The sequence below is a fragment of the Vombatus ursinus genome, unplaced genomic scaffold (genome assembly GCF_900497805.2).
Source record: "Vombatus ursinus unplaced genomic scaffold, bare-nosed wombat genome assembly UNPS02014861.1, whole genome shotgun sequence".
Classification (NCBI taxonomy): domain Eukaryota; kingdom Metazoa; phylum Chordata; class Mammalia; order Diprotodontia; family Vombatidae; genus Vombatus; species Vombatus ursinus.
In genome coordinates, this window is record NW_020954639.1 from 182,979 (window position 1) to 207,682 (window position 24,704).

Consider the following 24,704-nt stretch of genomic DNA (forward strand, 5'->3'; position numbering starts at 1 on the left):
ACACACACACACACACACACACACACACACACACACACACACACACACACTCACTCACTCACACTCACTCTCATTTTGGATGAACATCATTATTTGCATATAGTCTTCCTCATTAGAAGGTGTTCTTTGGAGGTGAGGACCATGATTCTGCTTTTCTTTCTATCCCCAATGCTAATTTGGTTGCCATTTTATAGATTTTTTTTGGACACTAATTTTGGTTTGTTTGACCATGACAGGGCCATAGAAGAATGGTGTGCTGCTCAGCTTGGAGCGAAGATCATCCAATATGCAACCTGTTTACTTGTGGGTTTGATCGCCAGGCCATTGGCTGGAACATCAACATCCCTGCTTTGCTACAAGAAAAATAAGATCTGTGGATTCTCCACAATTGTTTTTTTGCCATAGACTTTTAACTCATGCAGATATTTCTGCATATTGGTCTGCCATTATTGTGAGAATTTAACCCTAAAAAGGGGGCTTTGTAAATGTTGTTTCCACATCGTGCCCAGTTTGCATGAAATGAACTGAAAATGTGTGATCATTTTTCTTCCCTTGATTTCCGCCTTGTGTATTGACCTTTTATATACTGGCATCCATTGGTCATTAGAAATGAAGTTCACTTCCTATGGAGCACATAAAATGCTCATGAATTATTCCATATTTGATACATGAACAGTAGGGCATTACATTTCTGTGAATTCAATGTCGATGTGAAATCCATATACTCGTTGTCAGATAGATAGTGGTCTCTTGCATTTTACAGAGAAATCATAAATATCTACTATACTTTGAAAAGATTGAAGGCCTGAATTTGAGTTAATGTAAATTTCACTGGTAGTCACACATTTCATGTTTACTTCTTACATGAAGTTTTGATATGTAGTGCTTCAGTGTAATAAAGCTTCAATGTTAAGTTTGAGTATAGTTCTATAAAAATAGCATGGATTTGAGAAGTAAAAGTTTAGCAGCTTCTGGTATGTATGGAATGTTGACTCAACATTCAGAGGAAGTGTCTTTTTAAAAAGAAGTGTTTTCTGCCCTGTTAATATTAAGTCATTTCAATTTCATAAGGTCTTGCACTAACTAATAATTCCAAAATAGGATTCTAATCACTGAAATACGTTGAAGCAAAATTTAAAGCACTTTAGTTTATAGCTGTGGTTATAAACAGTTTATAGAAGTTTCAGATGACTTATCCAATGACTGTGACTTGACCTTTGTAAGAAGGACTTGCTACTTTTTGGTGACCTACCTGAAAACAAAACCTTTTTTATGTTCTACACCTTCAGTTTGCATCTTTATAAATAGGTCCACTTCCCTGGTGGCATTTGAGAGCCAGCAATGCGAATACATGAGTACTACCTCACAAATGAATGTTATAAACTTTGAATCTCACTGTGGCCTAGTTGAAGCACTTTTGGTTTATAGCTGGAATATTGAATTAAAATCATAAGGGAAGAAGACAATCACACCAAATGTATCTTGAATATAAACAATTTGCTATTGGTTTGATAAGGTTATAACACAGGAAGATATTTGTAAGTTTGGAAGATTCTTTTTTCTCAGACTAGTAGCTGAGACTAGAGCTATTGCAGTACCTTACCATATTGCAGAGTGAGTGATCCTATTACTCTTGGCTTCTTTGAGATCAGAATGTCGTACTAAAATTTATAAGTATTATTTCTTATTGACCTGCAGCCTTGCTTAAAAAAGGGATCTTGGTATACTGCCCTTCACATTTGGACAGCCATTTTTCTTTTATTCATGGTTTTCTCCCTTATTTTTAGGTGATGTGGGAGGGTGGTTCACAGTTTATAACTGATATACCCATTCAGTAAGGTGTGGAGCTAATTGGAAATAGAAGGCTCTTCAAAAGAGCTTATCATGAGTGAAAAGAATGCGCCATTTTTTGACACAATATATAGAACAGTAGCTGAACTTAACAGAGTTAGATTTTTGTGCATTTAGAATAATTTTGCAGGGGTTGATTAACATTCATTGGTTTATTCAGGAATCGGAAGAAAATAAGGAGGGAACTCCTAAAAAGAGTGAGTTAAAAGTTAAAACAACAAAAGAATAATATTGTAGAAAGCTGGGGTTTTTTGATGAAGTGATAAGAAGTAAATAAACATTATTGCAGTAAATTTTTCTTTGAAACTCAGAAGGCTTTGATGTGTTTTCAAATTTGATAATTTTTATTAACTCAAATACAGTTTGGGGATTCCAGAGTTAGTTGCCACTATAGTAAATAAAAGCGCTCCAGGTTTCAGCTACTGCTTTCTGAAGAACAATTTGCCATAATGCCTTGATTCTGTTGAGGCATTTGCTATGACTTATTTTTACCCTGTTATGCATTAACTTTTGGAAAATTGATATTCAAAATACCATTTCCTGGCCCCTTTCTTGTATATTCAAAGGCCTGAGTATTATTAACTTGCTCTTGAATGCTCAATTACAGAGATAGATTTATTGACTTGATTTCTTTTAATTTGGAAATTCAGATATTTTGGAATCACTGCTGGAAATATAAATATGCATTTTACAGATATGTGTATATATTATACATATGCATACATTCATACATCAATATATACACACAAATAACTGATTCAGTCTTTACAAACCAAGTTTTAGCCTGTTTTTGCTTAATGTTTTTGAAGTCTTTAGATTAAAATACATGACATGAAGGCCATTCAGATCTATGCAGACTAGTATCCATCACTGCCAGTGGCTGCTTACTTTTACCACAAACTAGAGGGGCCAATCTCTGACCCCAGAAATGAGTATACATACTCATTTTCATTGGGAGTAAAGTAAATCCTCAAGGTGCTAGAGCTGAGTTCTCAGGAGCAGGCTAATACTTACACCATTAACCACTGTATCATCTTTTAACTTAATTTTATATAATATCTATTTGTGGCCATAAATGTTATTTCCAGCAAGTCAGGTCGGCAGTTGGTGATAATGAATTTTGGGGGGTTGAAATTAAGTCATGTTTCTAGCCACTCATAGTACCATTTGAAATAGTGTTTGAAGAGCAAACTGTTTCATGCTGAATGCAGACATGTCCAGAATTTCATTTAATAATGGAGGAAAGTATATAAGGGAAAAATACGTATTGGTGCAGAATTTCACAGAAGATACATTGTTAGGCAAGGCAGTGGTCTTATGTGGCTTTCTTTTTCTCTACCAGTGCATATCCCTTTTTTTACAGATTCAAAATCTGTACGTATTTTGGAATCTGATGTAAAACATTTGCTGCGTAAATCTGTGAATACAAATTTCTTTTGGAAGAAATATGTATTTCTAAGTGTTGTATGAATCTACTTGTTTTTTATTTACTTTTACTGTGCTGATTGTTTTTTTAAGTGTTTAGTGTCTTCATTGAAATTTGAAATTCATTAAAACATCCATGTTCTGTGATTACTGTTTTTGAAGTTGTATATGAACTATCTCATATTTTATTACAGCATTCCATATGTGTTTCAAATAGTCTTGCATTGGTCAGTTAACAGTTTCTGAAAATAATTTTTATCAGGCCCAGAAGTTTTCCACAGCTGAAATGAGAACAAGTTAGATAAAAGTTATTACTGCCAATTTGAGTTTAAAAAAAAACTTTTATAATAGAAAAAATGTAAAGTTCACCTTCTTGTTCACTTAATGAGGTACCAAAACAAATAAATACAAAATTATTTCCAATTTTTTTTTCCACTGAAAACAATACTGTTAAAAATAGCACTTGGGCAAAGCAATTAAAAACCTTTTTTTTTTCCTGTGGAGGTCATCAAAATATCAGAAAATACTCTATTATTCCAGTTTGAAAGTAAAACTTATAGTTAAAAAAATGGATACTATTTACCATGGGAAAATGTAAATCAAGATTGACAAGTAGCTCTTTGTACATCATTATATTCTTATATGAGTGAAGCATTATAGCGGTTATAGAATCCTCCAGGGGCTTTCAAATATTACTTGATACTTTTTCAGTTATTAATAGTTTCTTTTTAACAATTTCATAGTTCATGGCTCAAGATAAACACTGTAGGCATTATGTATTGCACTTCAAAGATCCTAGGAATTTCTCTACCATATTTCATAAAATAAATCTTTACTAACCTGACTTACAACTGTACTTCTCCCAGTTTGGTCTTCTTAAGTCTTGTTCCCAATGGTTATTATTCCTTTTGGGAAATAGTAGACTGAACAGGAGAAATAGTAAGATGCTACTTCTTTCTAGGTCCTAATATCCTAGTTGATGATTAAATAGGATGAGGCCTTGGGGCTGATTAGTACAAAGGGACCAAAGTGAAGATTGATTCATGCCTCATCACCAGAACACTAGAGCCCAGTTCATGCACATATCTTGCCATCTGCCCTTCTGCTGTCTATCTCTCCGTAGGAGAAATAGTAACTCACCCTGACCTTCTGCCTCCCACCCCCACCCCAGGGGAATTAATCTAGTCAACCTGGCAACTTTGCTACTTGCCAGAGCACAGCTACCTGGATTAGAGGATGAGTACGTTGTCATTACATGTGTATTGCCATCAACTTTCCCCTCTGACTGCCTTTCAACAACTCCTGCTCTCTGTAACTCTTACTCTTGAATCAATATTCAAATCATGTTAATATTTCCATTGCTATTAGACAAAATATGACCATTTACATTGCCCTATGGCTCCACTCACAAGCCTGGTGACTCGATCCAAGTTCCCAACTCACTGATGTATTGTATTTTTAATATTATATTAGCACGATATTCATACTTATTAAGTACTTCTTATGTGCCAGGTTGTGAAGAGTTGGACATGACTGAAAACGACTAAACAACATGTGCCAGGCATTGTGCTAAGCACTGGGAATACAAAGAAAGACAAAAGATGGTCCCTGCCCTCAAAGAACTTACTATTTAACAGGGGAAAATGATATGCAAAAGGAAGCAAAGACCTGAAAGGAGATAAGGATCTACCCTAACCTAAATATCAATCCTCTTTGAGAAATTCCCTGAGAGCAGAGTAAGAAAACTAGACTGATCTGGATCAGAGACGCTCTTTCCTGGCCACCTGGGTTTGACTGGTTTTCCTTCACAAAAGAGCTCTGTTGATTAGATCTACGTATTTTGACTGGGTAGTCTCATAAAGAGTGATAATACTTCCTTTGAGGTAGAAGAGTGCTTCTCCAGATGGCCACAGCTAGCTCAATGGAGAGAATCCCAGCAAGAGATGACTGTAGTAGCTCTGTAGAGAAGCATCAGTGTGAAGCCATAAAAACAGCAGTCAGTTGCTGCTGTGGGAGAGAAGCAGAGGAGCAGAAAGACACCATCAGTCGGAGACAGTGTTCCAGCTGGTATGCACCTCTAGCGTATTGAGTCATCTAAAGAGTATTCCTTCTCCCACCAGTGGTATGGGAATCTATGGGAAATTATACGTCCTTGTATATGGAGGGATCTTTCCTTGTTATTTATTTTGCTATTTTGTATTCATTGAAATCTTTGCCATTTGATTCATGGCTTTTCGTCTGTTGATAGAAAATATACCGCAAGGTGCTTTGAGCTATGCTTGCATGACTTTGATTACTTGAAACACTCTACAAGGTTCCAGAATCATGTGAGACTTGTCTTACATGTATGTAGCCTGAAGAAATCTTTTATACTTCTTATTGTTATTGCTCAGTCGCTTCAGTTGTGTTTTACTCTTCGTGACCCCATTTGGAGTTTTGTTGGTGAAGATGCTAGAGTGGTTTGCCATTTCTTTCTCCAGTTCACTTTACAAATAAGGAAGCTGAGGCAAACAGGATTAAATGACTTGCCCAGAGTTACACAAGCTAGTAAGTGTCTGAGGCCAGATTTGAACTTCTGGAAGATGAGTCTTCCTGACTACAGGCCTGGCACTCAATCTACTGCCCCACCTAGTTACTTCTGAATAATTACTCGTTTTTTAATGTGTTCAAGTTATCTTCACTTTCTTCTGCCTCTCCTTTGGGCAAATCTCAACTCCAACTTGATAAACATTTCACGTAATTAAAAACATTTTTTATAATAACCAGCTTTTGTTAAAAATGAAAACCAAGTACTTAAAAAACAACAGAGCCACTTTGGGGCTAGAGAGAGCTCTAGGTATACTGGACAAAAGATTTTGGATTATTGTATGCTCATTCATAGTTTGGCAAATGTCACTTTGAAGAACAGATGGTGCTTTAAAGAAATAAAAAATGTAGAAGAGAAAAAATCATGGCCATAAATATTAGTGTCTTCATTCATTTAATATCTGAATAATCAGCTAGACAATAATCCCAGCTACTGGAGAGGCTGAGACTGCTAGGTGTCTGGGGCTTTGGTGTGGGCTAAATCAATTGGTTGTCTATACTAAGTCCAATATCAATATGGTGAGCCCCTTGGGAGGAGGGGAGCAACCCGCTTGCATAAGGAGAGGCTGTGTGGCCCAGGCAGGTCAAAACTTTTAACTCATCAGTAGAGAGATCAGCTAGCCCCTATATTTCCAGCCTGGCCAAGATAGGAAGATGCAGTCTTTAAAAACACAACAACAGACCAATAATCCTTTTTACATGGTTTTTCTCCCAGAAAAAAGTATTTAAATTTTCAAGTATGATCTGAGGGGCCTAACTGATGAGCAAAGTAGGCATAGTCCATGCTATGATTCCATTTTGTAGCTACAGCATTCAGCTTTATTCATTTTCTGACTCCACTGAAAGTTCTGTATGTCATATATGTGCATGTGCGTGTATGTATATATTTTAACTAAAGAGAAATAATTTTGCTTTCAGAGTATTTAGAATAGTTTATTATTTCCCTTGAGATAACTGAAGCTTTCCCCAGGTATCTCAAAGCTGGGCTTGGAAATTCTAATTCCAGTGAATTGAAAAACAAAACCAAATATTCCTTCATCTGTTGGCTAAAGTTATTTAGCATTATCGGCAATTTGAATTTATCTGCTAATGGAGACAATGATTTGAATAATTCAAAACCACTGATAATCCAAATGTCATTTTTATTTGTGACCATAAGAACACTTGGGATACATTGTATATGATGTTTTAGCAACCGATTTACTTTTCCAAATTATGTATTACTTGGAGTATTACATATTCCAAAATATGTATAAATAATAAATTAGCATTCTCTGAGCACATACAAACTGACATGAGAGGAAAACCGTTTAGAAGGGTGCTGGATGACAGGGAGAAACCTTGGGATTAGGAATTTGTGCAAAAAGCAAATGACCCACAAATAAAAAGCCAGGAATGTATTATTTATTTTTATGTTATCTCATTGTCATCTTTGGGGGTGGAGTTCAGATAGTGATGGTCCTGGGATAACTCAATATACTGCTATTCTTTTCTATTTAATGTTCTGTGCATAGGTTCATGAAATAATGACTCTTTGCAACTGAGCAAATGTTTTAGGACCTAAGCTCTTTTTAAGTCTCAATGAAAGCATCTTCCATTCAACTCCAATAGTAGACAGAACAATGGAGATGATAGGTACCTCACTGTATTTCAACATGGTTTTGATTGCTATTAGGTCTCTATATTTTAAAATCTTTTCATTCCACATAGTTTGGAGATCATAAATATTTATTTGGTATGGAGATATGTATTAAAAGATTAAATTTTGATGTTATGTCTAGGTAATTGTGGGTGACCTACAAGTGTGAATTTCAGATTTGTCCATCTACTTCTTTGTGCTATTTATTTAAATTGTTATTCAGTCAATAAACAATAAACAAATTTTTAAGTGCCTGGATTGTGCCATACACTGGCAGCTTTTCTAGAGTAAGAATTTCATGAGTCTGTCCTGGAAACCTGGAATCTACCTAGAAATGAGATCATACTTCATAAAATGAAATATGTGAATCCACAAGGTTGACAGTGCTGTTATTATTATTATTATTATTATTATTATTGCCCACATATGCTTTTAGAGAATTACCAGTGCATGTGCTAGTGAGTCCTGTTTCACTTCTGTTTGTGAGGTTTTTGTTATATTTTCTCATTTTATTTTCTAAAGATAAAATTAGTTGACCAAATGTTCCTGAGCAGGTAGAGAAAGGATATCTGGAGTTCTTGTGTTTATTAACTATTGTTAACTGTTGTGCAGCTCTAGCCACTGCTGTCTGTTTGGAATGGGAACATTTATGTAAAATACTATTCTTAAGTTTTTATGGATCAGTGTTATATCTGGGCAACTGTAGGTAGCATTTTGATCTGTGATAATGGTCTAGTTCCAGTTAAATTTATTGGGGGTTTTTTTCCCCCAGAAATTTTGTCTGTTAGTCCATGAAAGATGGTAAGCTTCTGATTTGTAATTTTTAGGTCATGTCTTTGATAGGTGCTAAATTTTTACAGCCTGTGATAATGTAACAATTTACATAATTTATTTGTATAATCTATATCAATATAAATTGATTCCATAATTTTTGATGGCAGTGACCTGAATTGCCACCTCTAGAATCAAATATAAAATCCTCCGGTGTTCAAAGTCCTTCCCCACCTGCTTCTCCTCCTTCCAATATTCTCACACTTTACTCACCCCCACAAACTCCATTATCTGCTGACACTGGCCTCCTTGCTGTACCTCACCCAAGACACTCAATCTTTTAACTTCATATATTTTCACTGGCTGTCCCTCCTCATCTTTATCTCCTGGTTTCCCAAGCATTCTTCAAGTGTCAGCTAAATTCTCCCATTCTGTAGGAACCTTTTCCAATCTGCCTTAATGCTAATGCCTTGCCTCTGAGATTACCTCTCATTTATTCTGTCTGTATTTTGTTTGTACATAGTTGTTCATATGTTGTCTCCCTTATTAAATTGTGAGCTCCTTGAGGATAGGAGTTGTTTTTGCCTTTCTATCTCTCATACTTTGCACAGCAGTTAGCACATGTTAACTATCCAGTAAATGTTTGTTGTTTCCACAAACAAATCCTCATTTTTCTGCCATCTATAAAATACTTTTTTTTACTGACATGTTGATGGCAGAGTTCTAAAAGATAGTACTCATTCAAGGCCTTTTGATTCCATTTTTGGATCATTTTAATTACCTCTTCTATCGGGAGGCAAACCACTTTCACATATTCAACAAATCCAATGGCTTGTACCTTTTATCAGACTTTACTATTGCTGTATGAACTGATGTTTTTTGTTTCAAAAGTTTTTGTATTTTTTTATCTGTGTATGAGGGTTGTCTATACGTCCTCTTCCTCCTTTTCTGGTGAGAAAATGTTCATCTTTTTATAGATATCTTAGGATGATGGGCCCTTTGTTTCTTTAATATTGTGTGGGTCTTTTTATTGTCCATTTTACAGTTATAAAAGTATACATTAAAACTACTAACATATAAGTGTTAATTGTTGCAAATGTATTCTTTCCATTCAGCTTTGATTTTAGGATGCCAGAAAGTATCTCACAAAGTATTTATAGGTATATCATCATGCATCAATTTAACGTGGCCTCTGAATCAAAGATTGAAGACTTAAGTCTCAGTATTTTCTTAATATACTTGAAGAATTTTACTCGTTTAAGTACAAAATGGTATTTTTTTTATGGTTATTATCCTTCGTTCTCAAAAGATGACCAAAATGACATCACTATGTTGGGGTCAAGATACAGTGTGTCTTTCTGTGGCTGATCAGACCAGTATGAGTTTGGAAGCTCTATCACAGGTCAGACACAATAGTCTATATGAACATTTGCATCGGAGATATCTCTAAATTTGTGCATCTCATTTCTTTTGAGCTACTACAATTCTGCTTTGCTCATAGAGCACATCTCCTTGTTTGATGTGGTCATGACATGCTTGGTGTATTTTTTTTAATAGATTGCATGAAATGAAAGAGCTGTTCAATATGTTTTTAGTAGAATCAAATAGCTTGAAATTATACATGCATATCAAGTGATTAATAAGGTATTTTGGTTTGGCTTCAACTTGGAATCCATACTTAAATTCTGTTTAGGAGAGATGATAATAAATTTAAGGCTAGGCAGAGCCTTAATAGGCTTAAACTCCTTTCCTGAAAAATGCCATGTTTTATATCCATTGTTCTTGATACTATTACTTTTTTTTTTTTGAGGCAATTGGGGTTAAGTGACTCGCCCAGTGTCACACAGCTAGTAAGTGTCTGAGGACAAATCTGAACTCAGGTCCTCCTGACTCCAGGGCTTCTGCTTTATCCACTGTGCCACCTAGCTGCCCATTCTTGATATTATTATTGTGGTGGCTTGTTTTAAACAAAGAATAATTTTCTAAGTGGACATGATATTCTACAGCAGAGCTATGACTTAGACTTATCATAGCCCAAATGAGATTCAAATGTAAATGGGAAATGTTTAACAAAATAAAACACAATACAATATCAATAGTGTTATTTTTTTATTTTCTAAAATACAATATGCAGCAGGAATCCATTTGTATTGAGTTTGACACCACTGCTGAAGAGCATTCCTTGATAGCTCTGCCTTTCTTTCTGATGGCAAAGCCTGCTACAAAAAGTGTTTAGCTGAAATCCTGAAATAATTTCACACTTTCAAATAATGTGGGAGAATGCATTAATTTATGATTGTTATAGAAAATACCAGGTTTTTTTTTTTATTATTCTGGTTTGGTACCGTTGTTTGGTACAGTTGTTTGCTACTTAGATTCCTGCCATCAAACTCAAAAAGGGTTTTCGAAATTCCAGTCTAAGTATGTCCATCTCCTTTTCAAATTATTTTGAGACATTAATATCCATTTCGGTAGAATTTCTGAATTTTATTTTAAGTAATGCTTTTCAGTGCCAAAGGGTTCCTCAACCATTTTCTCTTCAAATTTCAGCAGCTCCCCAAAGCTGATTTAATTCTTTCATATGATTCTATATTGGGTAGCAATATATCATTGTGCAACTTGGAGCTAAGGATACCTTTGATAAAAAGCAGTATGAAGCTCTTGCCTTCAAGTGGTGAGATGTTTTCCAGTTTTGTAATAGTCATAATATTGGAATGTGGTGAAGTGGACAGTGAGTTGGCCTAAGAGCCAGGAAGAACTGCTTTCAAATTCTCCCCCTGACACATTCTGGCTGTTGACCTTGCACAAATCACTTAACTTTTGGGTGCTCTAGGCAATTGTGTAAGACTATAACTTGCAAGGAGGATTCCTGACATACACTGGTAAAGCTGGTTTTCTCATCCATGAGATGGTTTTTTCAGTGAAATTGCAAGTTCAATCACTATCCTTAAAGTACTGGTCAATAATGAAAGCATTCATGTCTTCATTCCAGTTCATGCACACTTGGTTTGCCCACTTTGGTGTCCAGCACCATCTGCCCTAAAGTATTTCCAGTAGGTGGAGTATTGGTGTTTTTTATTTGTTTTGTTTTAACTTGCCTTCTTGAGGTACCAAAACATGAAGGAGTTTTGAAGCCAGTTTTCCTGACTGTAGGTCAAGTACTCTATCTAATAGACCACCTGGCCACCATAATGAATGTGTATGGCAGAATTCAAATCCAGGTTAGTCTGATTCCAAGGCTAGTTAATGCTCTATTTGCTCTGTCAGATTCCTTCTATCAGGGTTGTTGTGAAGATCAAATGAGATAATATTTGTAAAATATTTAGCATGGTGCCTGGCACATATTAGGCTCCATGTTTCTTTCCTTCCTATTTATAAACTTGAAAATTACTTTCTTTTTTTTTCTTTTTTTTGTTAATTTATTTTGAATTATCAACAATCATTTCCGTAGGCTTTTGAGTTTTAAATTTTTCTCCCTCTCCCTCCTCACCTTCCTCCCCAAGATGGCGCACAATCTGATATAGGCTATACATATACATTCCTAGTAAACATATTTTCACACTAGTGATGTTGTAAGAATTAGAACCAATAGGAGGAACCACCAGAAAGAGGAAACAAAACACAACAGAGGAAAAAAAAATAGCAAACAGCATGCTTCAATCTGCATTCAAACTCCATAGTTCTTTCTTCATATGTGGATAGCATCATGAGGCCTTTGGAGATATCTTAGATTCTTGTATTGCTGAGGTTTAAGTCTATCAGTATTAGTTTTCACACAACGTGGCTGTTATTGTGTACAACATTCTCCTAGTTCTGCTCACTTCACTCAGCATTAGACCATACAAGTCTTTACAAGTTTTTCTGAAGTCAGCCTGTTCATCATTTCTTATAACACAATAGTATTCCATTACATTCATATACCATAACTTGTTCAGCCATTCCCCAATTGATGGGCATCCTCTCAATTTCCAATTCTTTGCCACCACAAAAAGAGCTGCTATAAATATTTTTGTACATGTAGTTCCTTTTCCCATTTGGATGATCTCTCTGAGATAACTGCCCTAGAAGTGCTATTGCTGGGTCAAAGGGTATGCACCTTTTTTATAGCCCTTGGGCGTAGTTCCAAATTGTTCTCCAAAATGGTTGGATCAGAAAATTACTTTTCTTATGCCTTTGGAGAGTTTTTGAGAAGTGGCGTATTTATTTGAAAGGAATTTTGTATTTTGTAATTATTATTTTTTTGTGATCAAATTGAATTTATTTTATTTTTTACCTGCATTGAAATTTAATGTTATGACTTTTTTTAAAAGATACAGTTTGGAGTCAATGGAATAAGGGAATTAGTAACTCAGAACTCACTTGAAAGAAAAGTGAAAGGCATACTTAAGAATCACCAAACTAGAGGTCTAAGAAGTGAGCCTAGTGGTATTGATATTTATGTGATGGTATGTTAGTTTCCTATTCAAGGAGAAATTTGTGATTTATTAAAATGACTACAATAGACATTGCTTGTATTGACATAATTACTGAATGTAAGATAAGGTGCAGCCTAGTGTAGTGAATAATAATAATAATAATGGGTAGCATTGCTTTAAATAGGGTTTTAAGGCTTACAAAGCACATTACAAATATTATCTCATTTTATCCTCAAAACAGCCCCCATAGGAGGTTGGTGCTATTATTCTCATTTTATAGAGGAGAAAACTGAGGCAGACAGAAATTAAGTGATTTTTCTCAAGGTCACACAACTAATGAGACCAGATAAGAACTCAGGTTTGTGTGATTCCAAGTCCAGTGATCTATCAACTGTCACCTAGTTGCCTTTACATAGTCTCAGAGTCAGAAAGTCCAGGGTTCAACTCCTGCTTCTGATACAGTCAGAATCAGACAGTTAGGGTTAGGGTTATCATAGAAAAGTCACTTCACCACTCCATGCTCTAGGCAACTTTAAGACCCTAAGTTATCAAGTTGTTGATAGATGGAGGTCCCTACACTGATAAAAACACGTCTGGACCAGAAATGTATGCTTCTGTGGGCAAATTTTTTAATCACTGCAGTGGCACGTGGGGTGCTTAATGGTCCACAGAGTATCATACTCCTTTCTACTCCTCTCCTAGATGTGGAATATGAGTGAATACAGAAATGAGTAACCCCGCCTCACTCCCTCTTCAAGGAGTTGCAACAGTGTTATGGTCAGGTTACTTTGGACTTGGAAGTCTGCGATTCTAGGTCTGTCATAGGTGAATGTGACAGACTTTGGTTGATGGTTGATTAGACTGCTGGAAATCTTCTCTGGGCACGATTAAAATCTGACACATTTGCTTTTATCATTTCTCGATGTTCACTTGCCTAGTGGTGCCTGGAACTGAATCTTCGGAGCTCTTCTGACTCACATGTGTAATGTTCCGTAATTTGGAAGTAGAAAACATTGTTAACTCCTTCTTCCCTAGCTGCCTTACTAAATTAAGCTGCAAGATTTGGACAGCTAGTTCTCTTGCCAATGTTTTTGCATTTGTACAGTACATTCAAACATATGCTAAATTTCAGTATATTTTTATCTTTCAGTGCTTCGGCAATTTGTAAATGGGTATGAATCCAGTGGATAGCTAATTTTTCTCTCCACCAACTCAGATTGCCATCCTTGTATACTCTAATGGTTGGACTTTATGAATTGTTGTGGTAACCTGGTGATGAGTTTGTTTGTTTGTTTGTTTTTTAAATTAGTCAAGCTGGTCTTACAACAAACATCCTGCCCGACACTGGGTCTATACTAAACAGCCCTTCTAGCTTAGTAGGCCCAGCAGAATTTGTGTCCTGCTGGTGTAGTTTTTAAAATCCAGATTTCCTCCATGATCAGGGCCAAGATAGGGACTTTAAGGGGGCTTTAAATACAGAAATAAACATCCTTGGGAGTGAAATTATTTTGACTTCTTAACTAAGGATATGCCAGAGCCAGCTTGAAAAAGCTGATTGTTACATTTTCAGTGTGAGCATTCATACTTTGGAAATCAGCAAACACTACAGATCAGGGCTTGATTTCTTGCTTTGTTGATTGACTAGATTTGACAGAGTGATGGAGAAATTGTTAATCATGCAAATTAAACTTAAAAGTGACTGAGTTCTCCCTCAAAGAGCTAATTGAGGATAATGTATGTTTTTATGGATTCTATTGCTATATCTTTGTCTCTCTTTAAAAAAAATCCTTTTTCCTTTAACAGTTATCTGTTGAAACTAAATTGGACGGTCTAGCTGAAAGAGGGCCTGGGTTCAAATTATGAAAAAAAAAACCCAGAATGTTGAGAACCACAACATGGTAGCAAAAAGAACTTTTGTCAAATGTTCTTACTTGTAGCAGCATGAGAAAGAGACACAGTATAATGTTGAAATGTTTAAACAATGACATGTTTAAAAATTTTTTACTGATGACTTTGAATTTAGAAAAATTGCATTTTCACAAAGATTCCCATCTATGCTTTTTTTTTTTTGGTCCAACTTGACACAACTAACCTCTTACTATTTTAAAACTTAAATGTGACCTCATTTCTTTCTTTCTTTTTTTTGGTGAGGCAATTGGGGTTAAGTGACTTGCCCGGAGTCACAAGGCTAGTGAGGGTTATATGTCTGAGGCCAGATTTGAACTCAGGTCCTCCTGACTCCAGGGCTGACACTCTATCCACTGTGCCACCTAGCTGCCCCAAATGTGACCTCATTTCTCTAATGAATGGCAGCCAAAGTTACAGGTATGGAAAACATAAATTCAGCTAGTGTCACTGTGATAGTTATCAGTGATTTCAGACATTGTGAAGTAGAAGCCACTTCTCCCACTAGTGTCCTTTTTAAATTTGTATGCTAACCTTTTTTGGGAAAAGTACCTAACAGGAAAGCGGGTCACTTAGCCACTATTAGATGGAGTAAGTCTAGAATCCTCTTATTTGTGGAAAGAGGAACGAGAAAAGAAAACAATGTCTCCTTTAGTTCTTGACCTTTTTGTCATGGATTAGGACTGGTGGGAACAAAATTCCACATGGGCTCAGAATCCCTGGTCAGACTGCAAGAATTGTGCAAGTCCTGGGTGGGCATTACAATTTAGGAGTAGCCAATGACCACAATGCGGCAGCTAGGTCGTGCAGTGGATAGAGTGCTGGACCTGGAGTCAGGAAGACCTGAGGTCAAATCTGGCCTCAGACACTTATTAGCTGTGTGACCCAGGGCAAGTTACTTAACTCTGTTTGCTTCAGTTTCCTCTTCTAGTATGAGCTGAAAAGGGAAATGGCAAATCATTCCAGTATTTTTGCCAAGAAAACCCCAAATGGGGTCATGAAGAGTCAGACACTGCTTGAAATGACTGAACAATAACAACACAATAACAACGTGGCTAAAACCACGACATACAAAGGGAACTGAACATATCTAGCCTAGAGAAGAGAAGATGTGGTGGAGGTGATGGGGAGTGTCACAGAGAAGAGGGAGGTCACTGACATGATAGCTATCTTAAAATATTTGAAGAATTATCTTATGGAAGTATGGATTATACTTTTTCTCTTTCTCTCTCTCTTTCTTTTTCTTTCCCTTTCTTGCTTTCTTTCTTGCTTTCTTCTTTCTTTCTTTCTTTCTCCCTTTCCTCCAAGATACGTCAAACAGTACTAGGAGCACTAGGTTGAAATTACAGAAAGACAAGTTTCAGTTTAATATAAGAAAAAATTTCAACTCTCTAAAAGTCTAATGGACTGCCCCAATAAGTAATGAGTTTCCCATCTCTCAAGATCTTCAACTGGAAGCTATATGATCATTTTTCAGGAGGATGTTTTTAGAAGGGATTCCTATTTTTTTTTTGTGAGGCAATTGGGGTTAAGTGACTTGCCCAGGGTCAACAGCTAGTAAGTGTCAAGTGTTTGGTCTGAGGCCGAATTTGGACTCAGGTCCTCCTGACTTCAGGGCTGGTGCTCCATCCACTGTGCCACCTAGCTGCCCCTAGGGATTCCTATTTTGAGGCGCAGGTTGGGCTAGATAGTCTCTAAGGTTCTTCCAGTTCAGAGATTCTGTAATTCATTGAGGTGCTGCTATGCAAAGCATGTGAAACCCAATCCCTGCCCTACAGATCTACAAACTTGAGACAAATTTTGAACAAATAGATAACAGTTGCATTTATGAGAAACAGCATATATTGTGGATAGAGGGCTAGAAAATGGGAGGAGGACAGCCCCTATTACTTGCAAGGCTGGTAAGAATGTTTATCTGTTTTTTTTTTTTTTAGGCATTTTGGGAACACAGTCTCCAGTCTCTTTATCTCTTGAAGGGCCAAATACATTGTGTGTGGTTAGAAAATGTTACATAATAACTATAGTGTTCACGAGTCTAATATCAGGGAAACACTGGATGAGGGGCTCTGCTTGAGCATCAAGTTATAATGTTCTTTTCAATATTATAGGAGGAGTTGTGTAGTCATCGGGTGAAGGTATTATTTTTTAAACAGAAAAATACTGCAACTATGTTAATGATAAAGAATGGGATAGCTGAAAGAGGGATATGGTCTTATTCTACTGTGACTAAGGAAATACTGTTTTGCATGTTGGTGACTAAGCCAGGAAGGACAAGTCACTGAAAGTTTTATATGACAGTCCCAATCTCTAACACCAAAGCCTCTTCCCCACCCCCACCCTCCATTTGGGAGAAGTTAATTGTATAATGAAGAAATTTCTTTAGGGAAAAGACTGGCTCACATTCATGTGCTTCTGGAACCCCAAAGTGAGAAAAAAAAGGGAACCTTCCTTGGTTCTTTTGAGGAAATGTGATACAATTAATTTCAATTCAACAACCATTTATTAAGCACTTACGTGGATGGAGCAGGCAATAGGGTAGACATTTGGGATACAAACAGAGGGGTTTGTATTTTCTCCTAGCAGTAATAGGATATTGGAGACAGCTGGAGTCAGGAAGACCTGAGTTCAAATGCTGCCTCAGACACTTACTAGCTGTGTGACCCTAGGCAAGTCTCTTAGTCTCTCTTTGCCTCAGTTTCCTCAACTGTAAAATGGGAAATAATAACACCTTCCAGGGTGAATGGATCCAGAGAATCAAATGAGAGAACAGTTGTAAAGCACTTAGCATAGTGGCTGGCACATAGTAGGCACTGTATAAATGTTTACCCCATTCCGTCTTCTCCCAGTAAAGAAACACTGAAGCTTCTCAGGCAGATGAGTGACGTACTAAAATTACTTGAAGATCATAAATTTTGCAGCTATGTGGAAGAAGGATTGGAGAAAAAAATGGTGACAGGCCTGTAATCCCTACTAGTGGGAAGAATGAAGCTGACACATCTCATGAGCCTGGGGATTCAGAAACAGTAAGGCTAAAGTAAATTGGATGTTCACACTATTTGGAGCTAATGTGTTGAGCAGGGGCCACCAGGCTGTCTAAGGAAGGGTGAACAGACCCACATCAGAAATAGTCAAGGCCAGAGCTTCCATGACATTCAGCAGTTGGATTAGACCAGTGGTGGTAATTTTAAACAACCAGCTTTCTGGTTAAAGGTGAACCTTGCATACTTTTTAGTTTAATTTATATGAGTAACATGTTCTCTATCACTTTCTCAAGTCTAGATAATCAACAAAACAATAAATCAAGCCCTTGCAGCATTTTCTAGTTTCTAAGACATAAATACTCACGCTGAATATTTAACAATCAGCTCTTTTGAGGCATTTTGAATTCCAGTACACCACTGGATTGAGGTCATGAGTGGTTGCTGCACTTCCAATATGAACAAAAAAGGGAAGTCTAGCTCCCTCCTGCTTCCTCCCCCCACCTCAACAAAACAAAACAAAAATAGGCTAGAGGTAGGCAGACAAAATAGGAGGCTTTTGCAATAGTCTAGCAAGAGGTGGTGAGGCTCTGGACTAGGACACTGTTGTATTAGAGGAGAGAAGAGGCTGAATGACAGAGGTGTTATGGAGGTAGCAGCAATAAGATTTGGCAACTGATTAGATATGGGGGGGGTGATGAGTGATAGTGAGGAGTTGAAGATGGTTCTGAGGTTGTGAACTTGGCTAACTAGAAGGATAGTGGTGCCCTTGATAGAAACAGGAAAATTAGAAAGAGGGTTGAACGCTGGAGGAAACATAACAACTTCCATCATGGATATGTTGAATTTGAAAAGTCTATAGGACATACATGTAGAGATGTCCATCAAATGGTGATGAAGCATAGGAGAGAGATGAGAGAGGGATATGTAGATTTGGGAATCATGTGCAAAGAAATCATAACTGAATACATGGCAGCTGATGAGCTGACTGATAGGATACACACACACACATATACACACACAGAGACAGAGACAGAGAGACACACACACACAGAATAACAGCTAGCATTTTTACAGTGCTTTAAGGTTTGGAAAGGTCTTTATGTTATCGCATTTGACCCTCACAACAATCTGAGTTAGGTACAGTTATTATTACAGTTTTACAGCTGAAAAAACTGAGGCAGAGAGAGGTGGAGTGGTTTGCTTAAGATCAACAGACAGTAAGCATCTAAGGCAGGTCATGACTTTGAGACTCCGGGTCCAGCTCTCTGTCCACTATGACACTTAACTGGCTGAGAGATGGCACAAGATAGAGCCTTTGGGTGCACTTTTGCGTAGGAATTAGGACATGGATGATGAGACCGAAGTAGTGGTCTGACAGGAGAAGAACCAAGAGAAGACAGTGTCACAAAAATGCTAGGGAGAGAACAATTACTAGGAAGAAGAGGGTGGCCAATAGTGTCAAGTGCTGTAGAGCGGTCAAGAGGGATAAAGGATGGGGAAAAAAACACTGCATTTGGAAATTTGGTTGGTTGTCCTTCATTCTGCAAGAGGCCCAAAATGACACCACTATGTTAGAGACAAGTGACAGTGTGTCCGACTGTGGCTGATTAGACCAGTACATGGTCAGAATGCTCTACCGCAGATTGGGCACAAATAATCCATGGGGATGGTGGATTCTCTAAATTTGTGCATCTCATGCCTCTTTTTGAGTTACTTCAATTCTGCTTTGCTCAGAGAGCACAGAACCTTCTCTGATGTGGGCATGCCACACTGAGTGATCCTGTGCCAGTTTCTGCCATGTCACATACTCAGTTCCAAAGTTCTTTTTTTTTTTTAATTTAATTTTTTTTTTTAGTGAGGCAATCGGGGTTAAGTGACTTGCCCAAGGTCACACAGCTAGTACATGTCAAGTGTTTGGTCTGAGGCCAGATTTGAACTCAGGTCCTCCTGACTTCAGGGCCGGTGCTCTATCCACTGCGCCACTTACGTGCCCCTTCAGTTCCAAAGTTCTTAAGAGAAACCTTGGAAATTTAAGAGATCACTGGTAATCTTGGAAAGCAAAGGGTCAGGTGAGTAGATCCAACCTATAATGAAGGTTGAGTCTACTACTGAGAATGCCAGTGCAAGGTGTCATCAAGTAGTTCTCTTAAGAAACCAAAGAATAGAGGTGTACTGATAAACTCTTAGCTACACACACACACACACGCACACACACACATTGGCTTTCTTCATATTTGTCTCTATTGTTTGATATCTTTTGACAGCCTCATGTTAAATAGAATATGCAGTCTTTAATGCATATTTCAGGAAAGTAAGTGGAGAACAAACATTTTTAAACTGGCTTAAAGAGGAGTCACCCATGACCTGGAAGTATGAACAGTGGTGCTAATTAGGTGATAACTGTTGGGAGATTGGGATATTTGCGTCTGAGAGGGACAAAGGTGTACAGTTGCTGCCTTTCAAAGAGCAAAGACTTGCTCCCTGAAGCAACTGATAAAGAAGTGTAGGGAGTAATTGATCCTATTTCTGAGGAACTTTCTAGGAGTGCTAGTAAGAAGGCAGATCTGTGGAATATGATGTTTGGTGGGTGTGAAGGTTTGGTGTGGAAAGTACAGAGGGTGAGTCAGGGGATACGAGGTAGAAGGGACAGATTGCTACTGGGTATGATATCAGATTATGAAGAGTCAGGAAACAAACGAGACTGGGGGAGGGAAGGCCACACATTTGCCTTGGGTCTCCTTATGTGTCATCATTATGGTGTGTTTGTGGGATGTTCACTTTTCTTGTTGGTCGGGATATAAGGCTGGCTTCTCTAAGTACCACCTCCTCCCACTCCTTATACCCCACACCCAAATAAAGTAAATGATCGTGATAGCTGTGAGAGTGGATATTCTCAAGTACTACTTGGCTGAGTTTGATTCTCTTCCCAGATTATTATGGTTAGGAAGAGAGGGAGAATTAAGATATGGGGAGACCTCAAACAAACTTCTAACAACAATGCTACAAATTTATATCTAAATGTTAGCTAGATGTGACAACTTGAAATTTTAGCAAGTCTGGATTTTAACTGTCTACTGACACATCTATAGATTTATAATAGCCAGTCAATAAACATTTATTAAGTGCCTACCATGTGCCAGGCATTGTGTTAAGTGCTGGGATACAAATACAAAAGAGAAAGAAAGTCCCTGTCTTCATGGAGCTTATAGTTTAAGGGAGAAAAGACAATGCACAAAAGGAAGCTGAAAAGTGGGGAGGCAGGGAAATGGGGAAGGTGACTGGGGTATGATGGAGTTCAAAGGAGTGCAGCCCAGTGGGAAACAAAGAAAGGGCTGACCTGGGGGTCCTCCTAAACTGGAGGTTCTGGGAGGCGCTCTTTGCTCCCCCTTCTAATCAAAGGGGCAGAGGATAATGATGAGGTATGAGGACCAAGACTGGATGCAATCTTGCATGATGATGAGGACTACTGATAAGGTTCCTGGGAAATGAAGCACTAATTTAACATGTAGAGTCTTGCTAACTTTTTCATAGCATTTGGCAGTATAATAATGGGAATAATAACAATAGCAACAGCTCACATTTCTATGGCACGGTAAGGTTTGTGAAGCACTTTACATACATTACTTCATTTGATTGCTATAACAACATTGTGAGGTAGATGCTATTATTATCCTTATTTTATATATGTGGAAACTGAGGCTTAGAGAAATAAGCAACTTGCTCAAAGTCTCACAGTTAGTAATTTTTGCCTTTCTTTGTGTCCCTGATTCTTAGTACAGTGCCTAGCACATAGTAGGAATTTAATAAATGTTACTTAACTGAGTGACCAAGAAGAGGTCAACCATCCTCATCAACTTTCATTCAATTACCAACTGTGGGGATAGAAAGCCAGCCTCACTGATGAGCAAGCAACTCTGAGGGAGAGGCAAGAGGCAGCATGTACCAGGCAAGTAATACCACCACTATTACCTTCCCTCAGACCCAAATGGAAATAGCCCAGGACCCTGAACCCAAAAGCCTTGAGAAAAGCAGTGTCTCCTAGACCACTGGCCCAGAAGCCACAGTAATCACTGAGGGAAGCATTTACTCTGGGGAAGGTGTCTACTTTCAACACCACTGATGCCAACTGGTTCCACTAATGGGCAGTTAAATCCAAGAGCCTCAAGAGTTGTAGCTTCCCACAGACCACCAGTCTTACTTCTAGTAAAGTCACTACAGCTGTCATTCCCAGAAAGCAACACCTGTGGAATGCCACAGGCAAGTGTATATGCAGGTGCTTCAGCTAAACCTACTCAAGACCTTGAAAAGAAAGTGATTACCACCAAAGTCCTTGGAACTGTCAAATGGTTCAAATCAGAAAATGATATAATTTCATCCATGGCTATGAAATTTTTAAAGCTGCATTATCCTCTGCTTTGCCATTGCACCACAAGGACCCAGGGACCTTTCCATCTGATTAACAGTTGAAACCTCCCCTATGTGTTCTCTCCCTTTACTACAATGTAAGCTTCTTGGGAGCAAGGACTGTCTTACTTTTTTTATTTGTATATCCAGTGCTTTGCACATCTTATTGTTCAGTTATTTCAGTTGTATCCAACTCTTTGTGACTCCATTTGGAGTTTTGTTGGCAAAGATACTGCAGTGGTTTGCCATTTCCTTCTCCAATTCATTTTACAGATGAAGTAAACAGGGTTTGACTGGCCTAGGGTCACACAACTAATAAATATCTAAGGTTGGATTTGAACTCAGAAAGATGTGTCTTACTGATTCCAAGCCTAGTGCTCTATTCATTGTGTCACCTAGCTGCCCTGCTTTGCACATAATAATGTGTGCAAATATAAGAAATAAATAAATAATAAAAGCTTTGTAAATGCTTTTTTTTTCATTTATTCAAGCATCTTATGCAGAATTTGAATGCAAATCTTGACTCCAAGGTCAACATTCTATATTCCATGTTGATAATAGGATGGTATAAATTTTTAAATTTACTTTCTTTACCTGTGACATGAATAATATTAATTGAACAATGTTTCAGAATTCAGGGTAATTCTAAATTGTCCTTACTGTATTTGTAACAGGTTAATGTTTTTTGGTCGTTAAGTTACAAAGACTTTATTCTGTCATCCAAGGACTAACTTAGCTAAGCTCAGAGATGGTCAGCCTTAAAGTGATGAACCCCACATGATGACAAATCCAAAGATCTTGGCAGGATAGTCCATTGTCCCATATCTAATAAATTAGCATTTAATAAATATGGATAAACATAAAATCTTAAGGTTGCATTCAAGAAGTCAACTTCACAAGTGAAGAGCATAGCAAAAGAGTCGTCTATCTGAAAAAGATCTGGCATTTTTAGTGAACTATAAGATCGATGTGAGTCAACCGTGTAAAATAGTAGCTAATCAATCTACATTCCATTTAGAGAGACATAGTATCTACAATAGGGAAAATAATGGTCTGATTACACTGCTCAGATGACATTGGGGGCATTGTGTTCCATTCAGGGTACCACATTTTAGGAAAGGTGTTGATACACTGGAAAATATCCAGAGGAGGGATGTTTAACTCAATTAGAGATCCTTGCTGGCTACATGTTGACTTAGAAATCCACAAATCGACATTATTTATGTTTTATTGTATTTTTAGTTGTTTTGTCAAACATTTCCCATTATATTTTAATCTAGTTTGGGGATCATGCAGCTAATGGGCTTGGAGTGTGACACCTTTGATCTACAGGAAGGCTAGCAGATGGTGAGGGACCTCACCTGATCACCAGGGGTGAGAGATCTTGCCGTAAGAGGATCTATGAAAGGAACTGGGGAAAATTGGTCCAGAGAATTAGGGAAGATGTAATAGTTGTCATTTGGAAGAAGGACTAAACTTGTTTGCTTGGCCCCCTGAGGACAAAACAGAGACAATGGGTGGGAACTATAGAGAGGCAAATTTAGACTCTATATAAGAAAGAAGTTCTTAGTAGTGAGAGCTATCAAAAAAATGGATGCAGTGGGTACCTTCTCTTTAGAGGTTTTAAAGCAAAGACTGGATGACCATTCATTCAAAAGATAGTCTAGAAGGTATTCTCAATTTCTGAGGTTCCTTCTAACACTGGGATTCTGTGATTATGTGAATATATCCATGTTCCTATCTATATACATATGCACATATATTTGCAGCAACTTCTGAAAATACCTACATGGAAGGGGTCGACATCTGTATTGGTGAAGGGACCACCTACACCAATAAAATCAAAGAGCCTTGATTTATTGACGGTGTGTACCTACCCAGTTTTGGATAAGACTTCCTGGCTATATAGCAGTACTGTTATTCTTCTTTGTTCTGGAAACTCTGTTAATACATTTGCAGGTCCATAATATCTTTTTTTCTTACCAGATCATCCTCGCCCTCACTACATAACAGGGGTATGGTCATTAAATACTTAAGGAGATCCTGCTATATTCAGACTACTAGGCCAGGCTCTGAGGATATAAAGAGGTAAACAATATGGCTTCTCACCTGACCATGTAGGTGAATAGGTAGAACATATATGTGTTAAAGGAGAAATAATACAAGATTAATTATAATATTGCAAATATATATATACTATATATATATATATATATATATATATATAGAGAGAGAGAGAGAGAGAGAGAGAGAGAGAGAGAGAGAGAGAGACTGAGACTAAGTGTCTTGCCCTGTGTCATACAGCCAGTATGTGAAGAGGGGTTTTCTCACCTGAGAATTCTTTTTAGCCCTGTATTCATAGATCTAGTACCTATTCTCATCCCTTTCTCTTGTGTGTGTATGTCTGTGTGCATGTGTGCACACATGTATGTGTCTATGCCTACATTGGAAAAATGGTGTTAATCACAGCATCATGGAATCCAAGAGTTGGATGGACCTCAGAGATCAACTTTCCAACTTATACCTGAAGAGGAATTCCCACCACAATATCCTAGTCATATAGTCATCGAACTTTCTCTGTTCTCAGTTTTTTTTAGTACATTTATCAACCAGAAATGATGTAAAGTATATGGCATAAAATGTTAATTTTTTTTCCAAAATGCTAAATAATTATTGAATCCAGATATTCTGTTGAATGCCTTGGCCATCTATACAACTATTATGGTA

The 24,704-nt window shown here is 37.4% G+C and overlaps 1 protein-coding gene across 4 annotated transcripts in view; it reads left to right on the forward strand.

The window, feature by feature from the left end:
• Window positions 1-3,699, forward strand: part of WDR37 (WD repeat domain 37) — a 125,401-nt gene extending 121,702 nt beyond the window's left edge. For all 4 annotated transcript variants that reach the window (XM_027841533.1, XM_027841532.1, XM_027841530.1 and 1 more), the window contains one exon: window positions 237-3,699. In XM_027841533.1, the coding sequence (XP_027697334.1) occupies window positions 237-368 (132 nt within the window). In that variant the 3' untranslated portion in view covers window positions 369-3,699. The remainder of the gene's footprint in view (window positions 1-236) is intronic.
• Window positions 3,700-24,704: the final 21,005 nt, after the last annotated feature.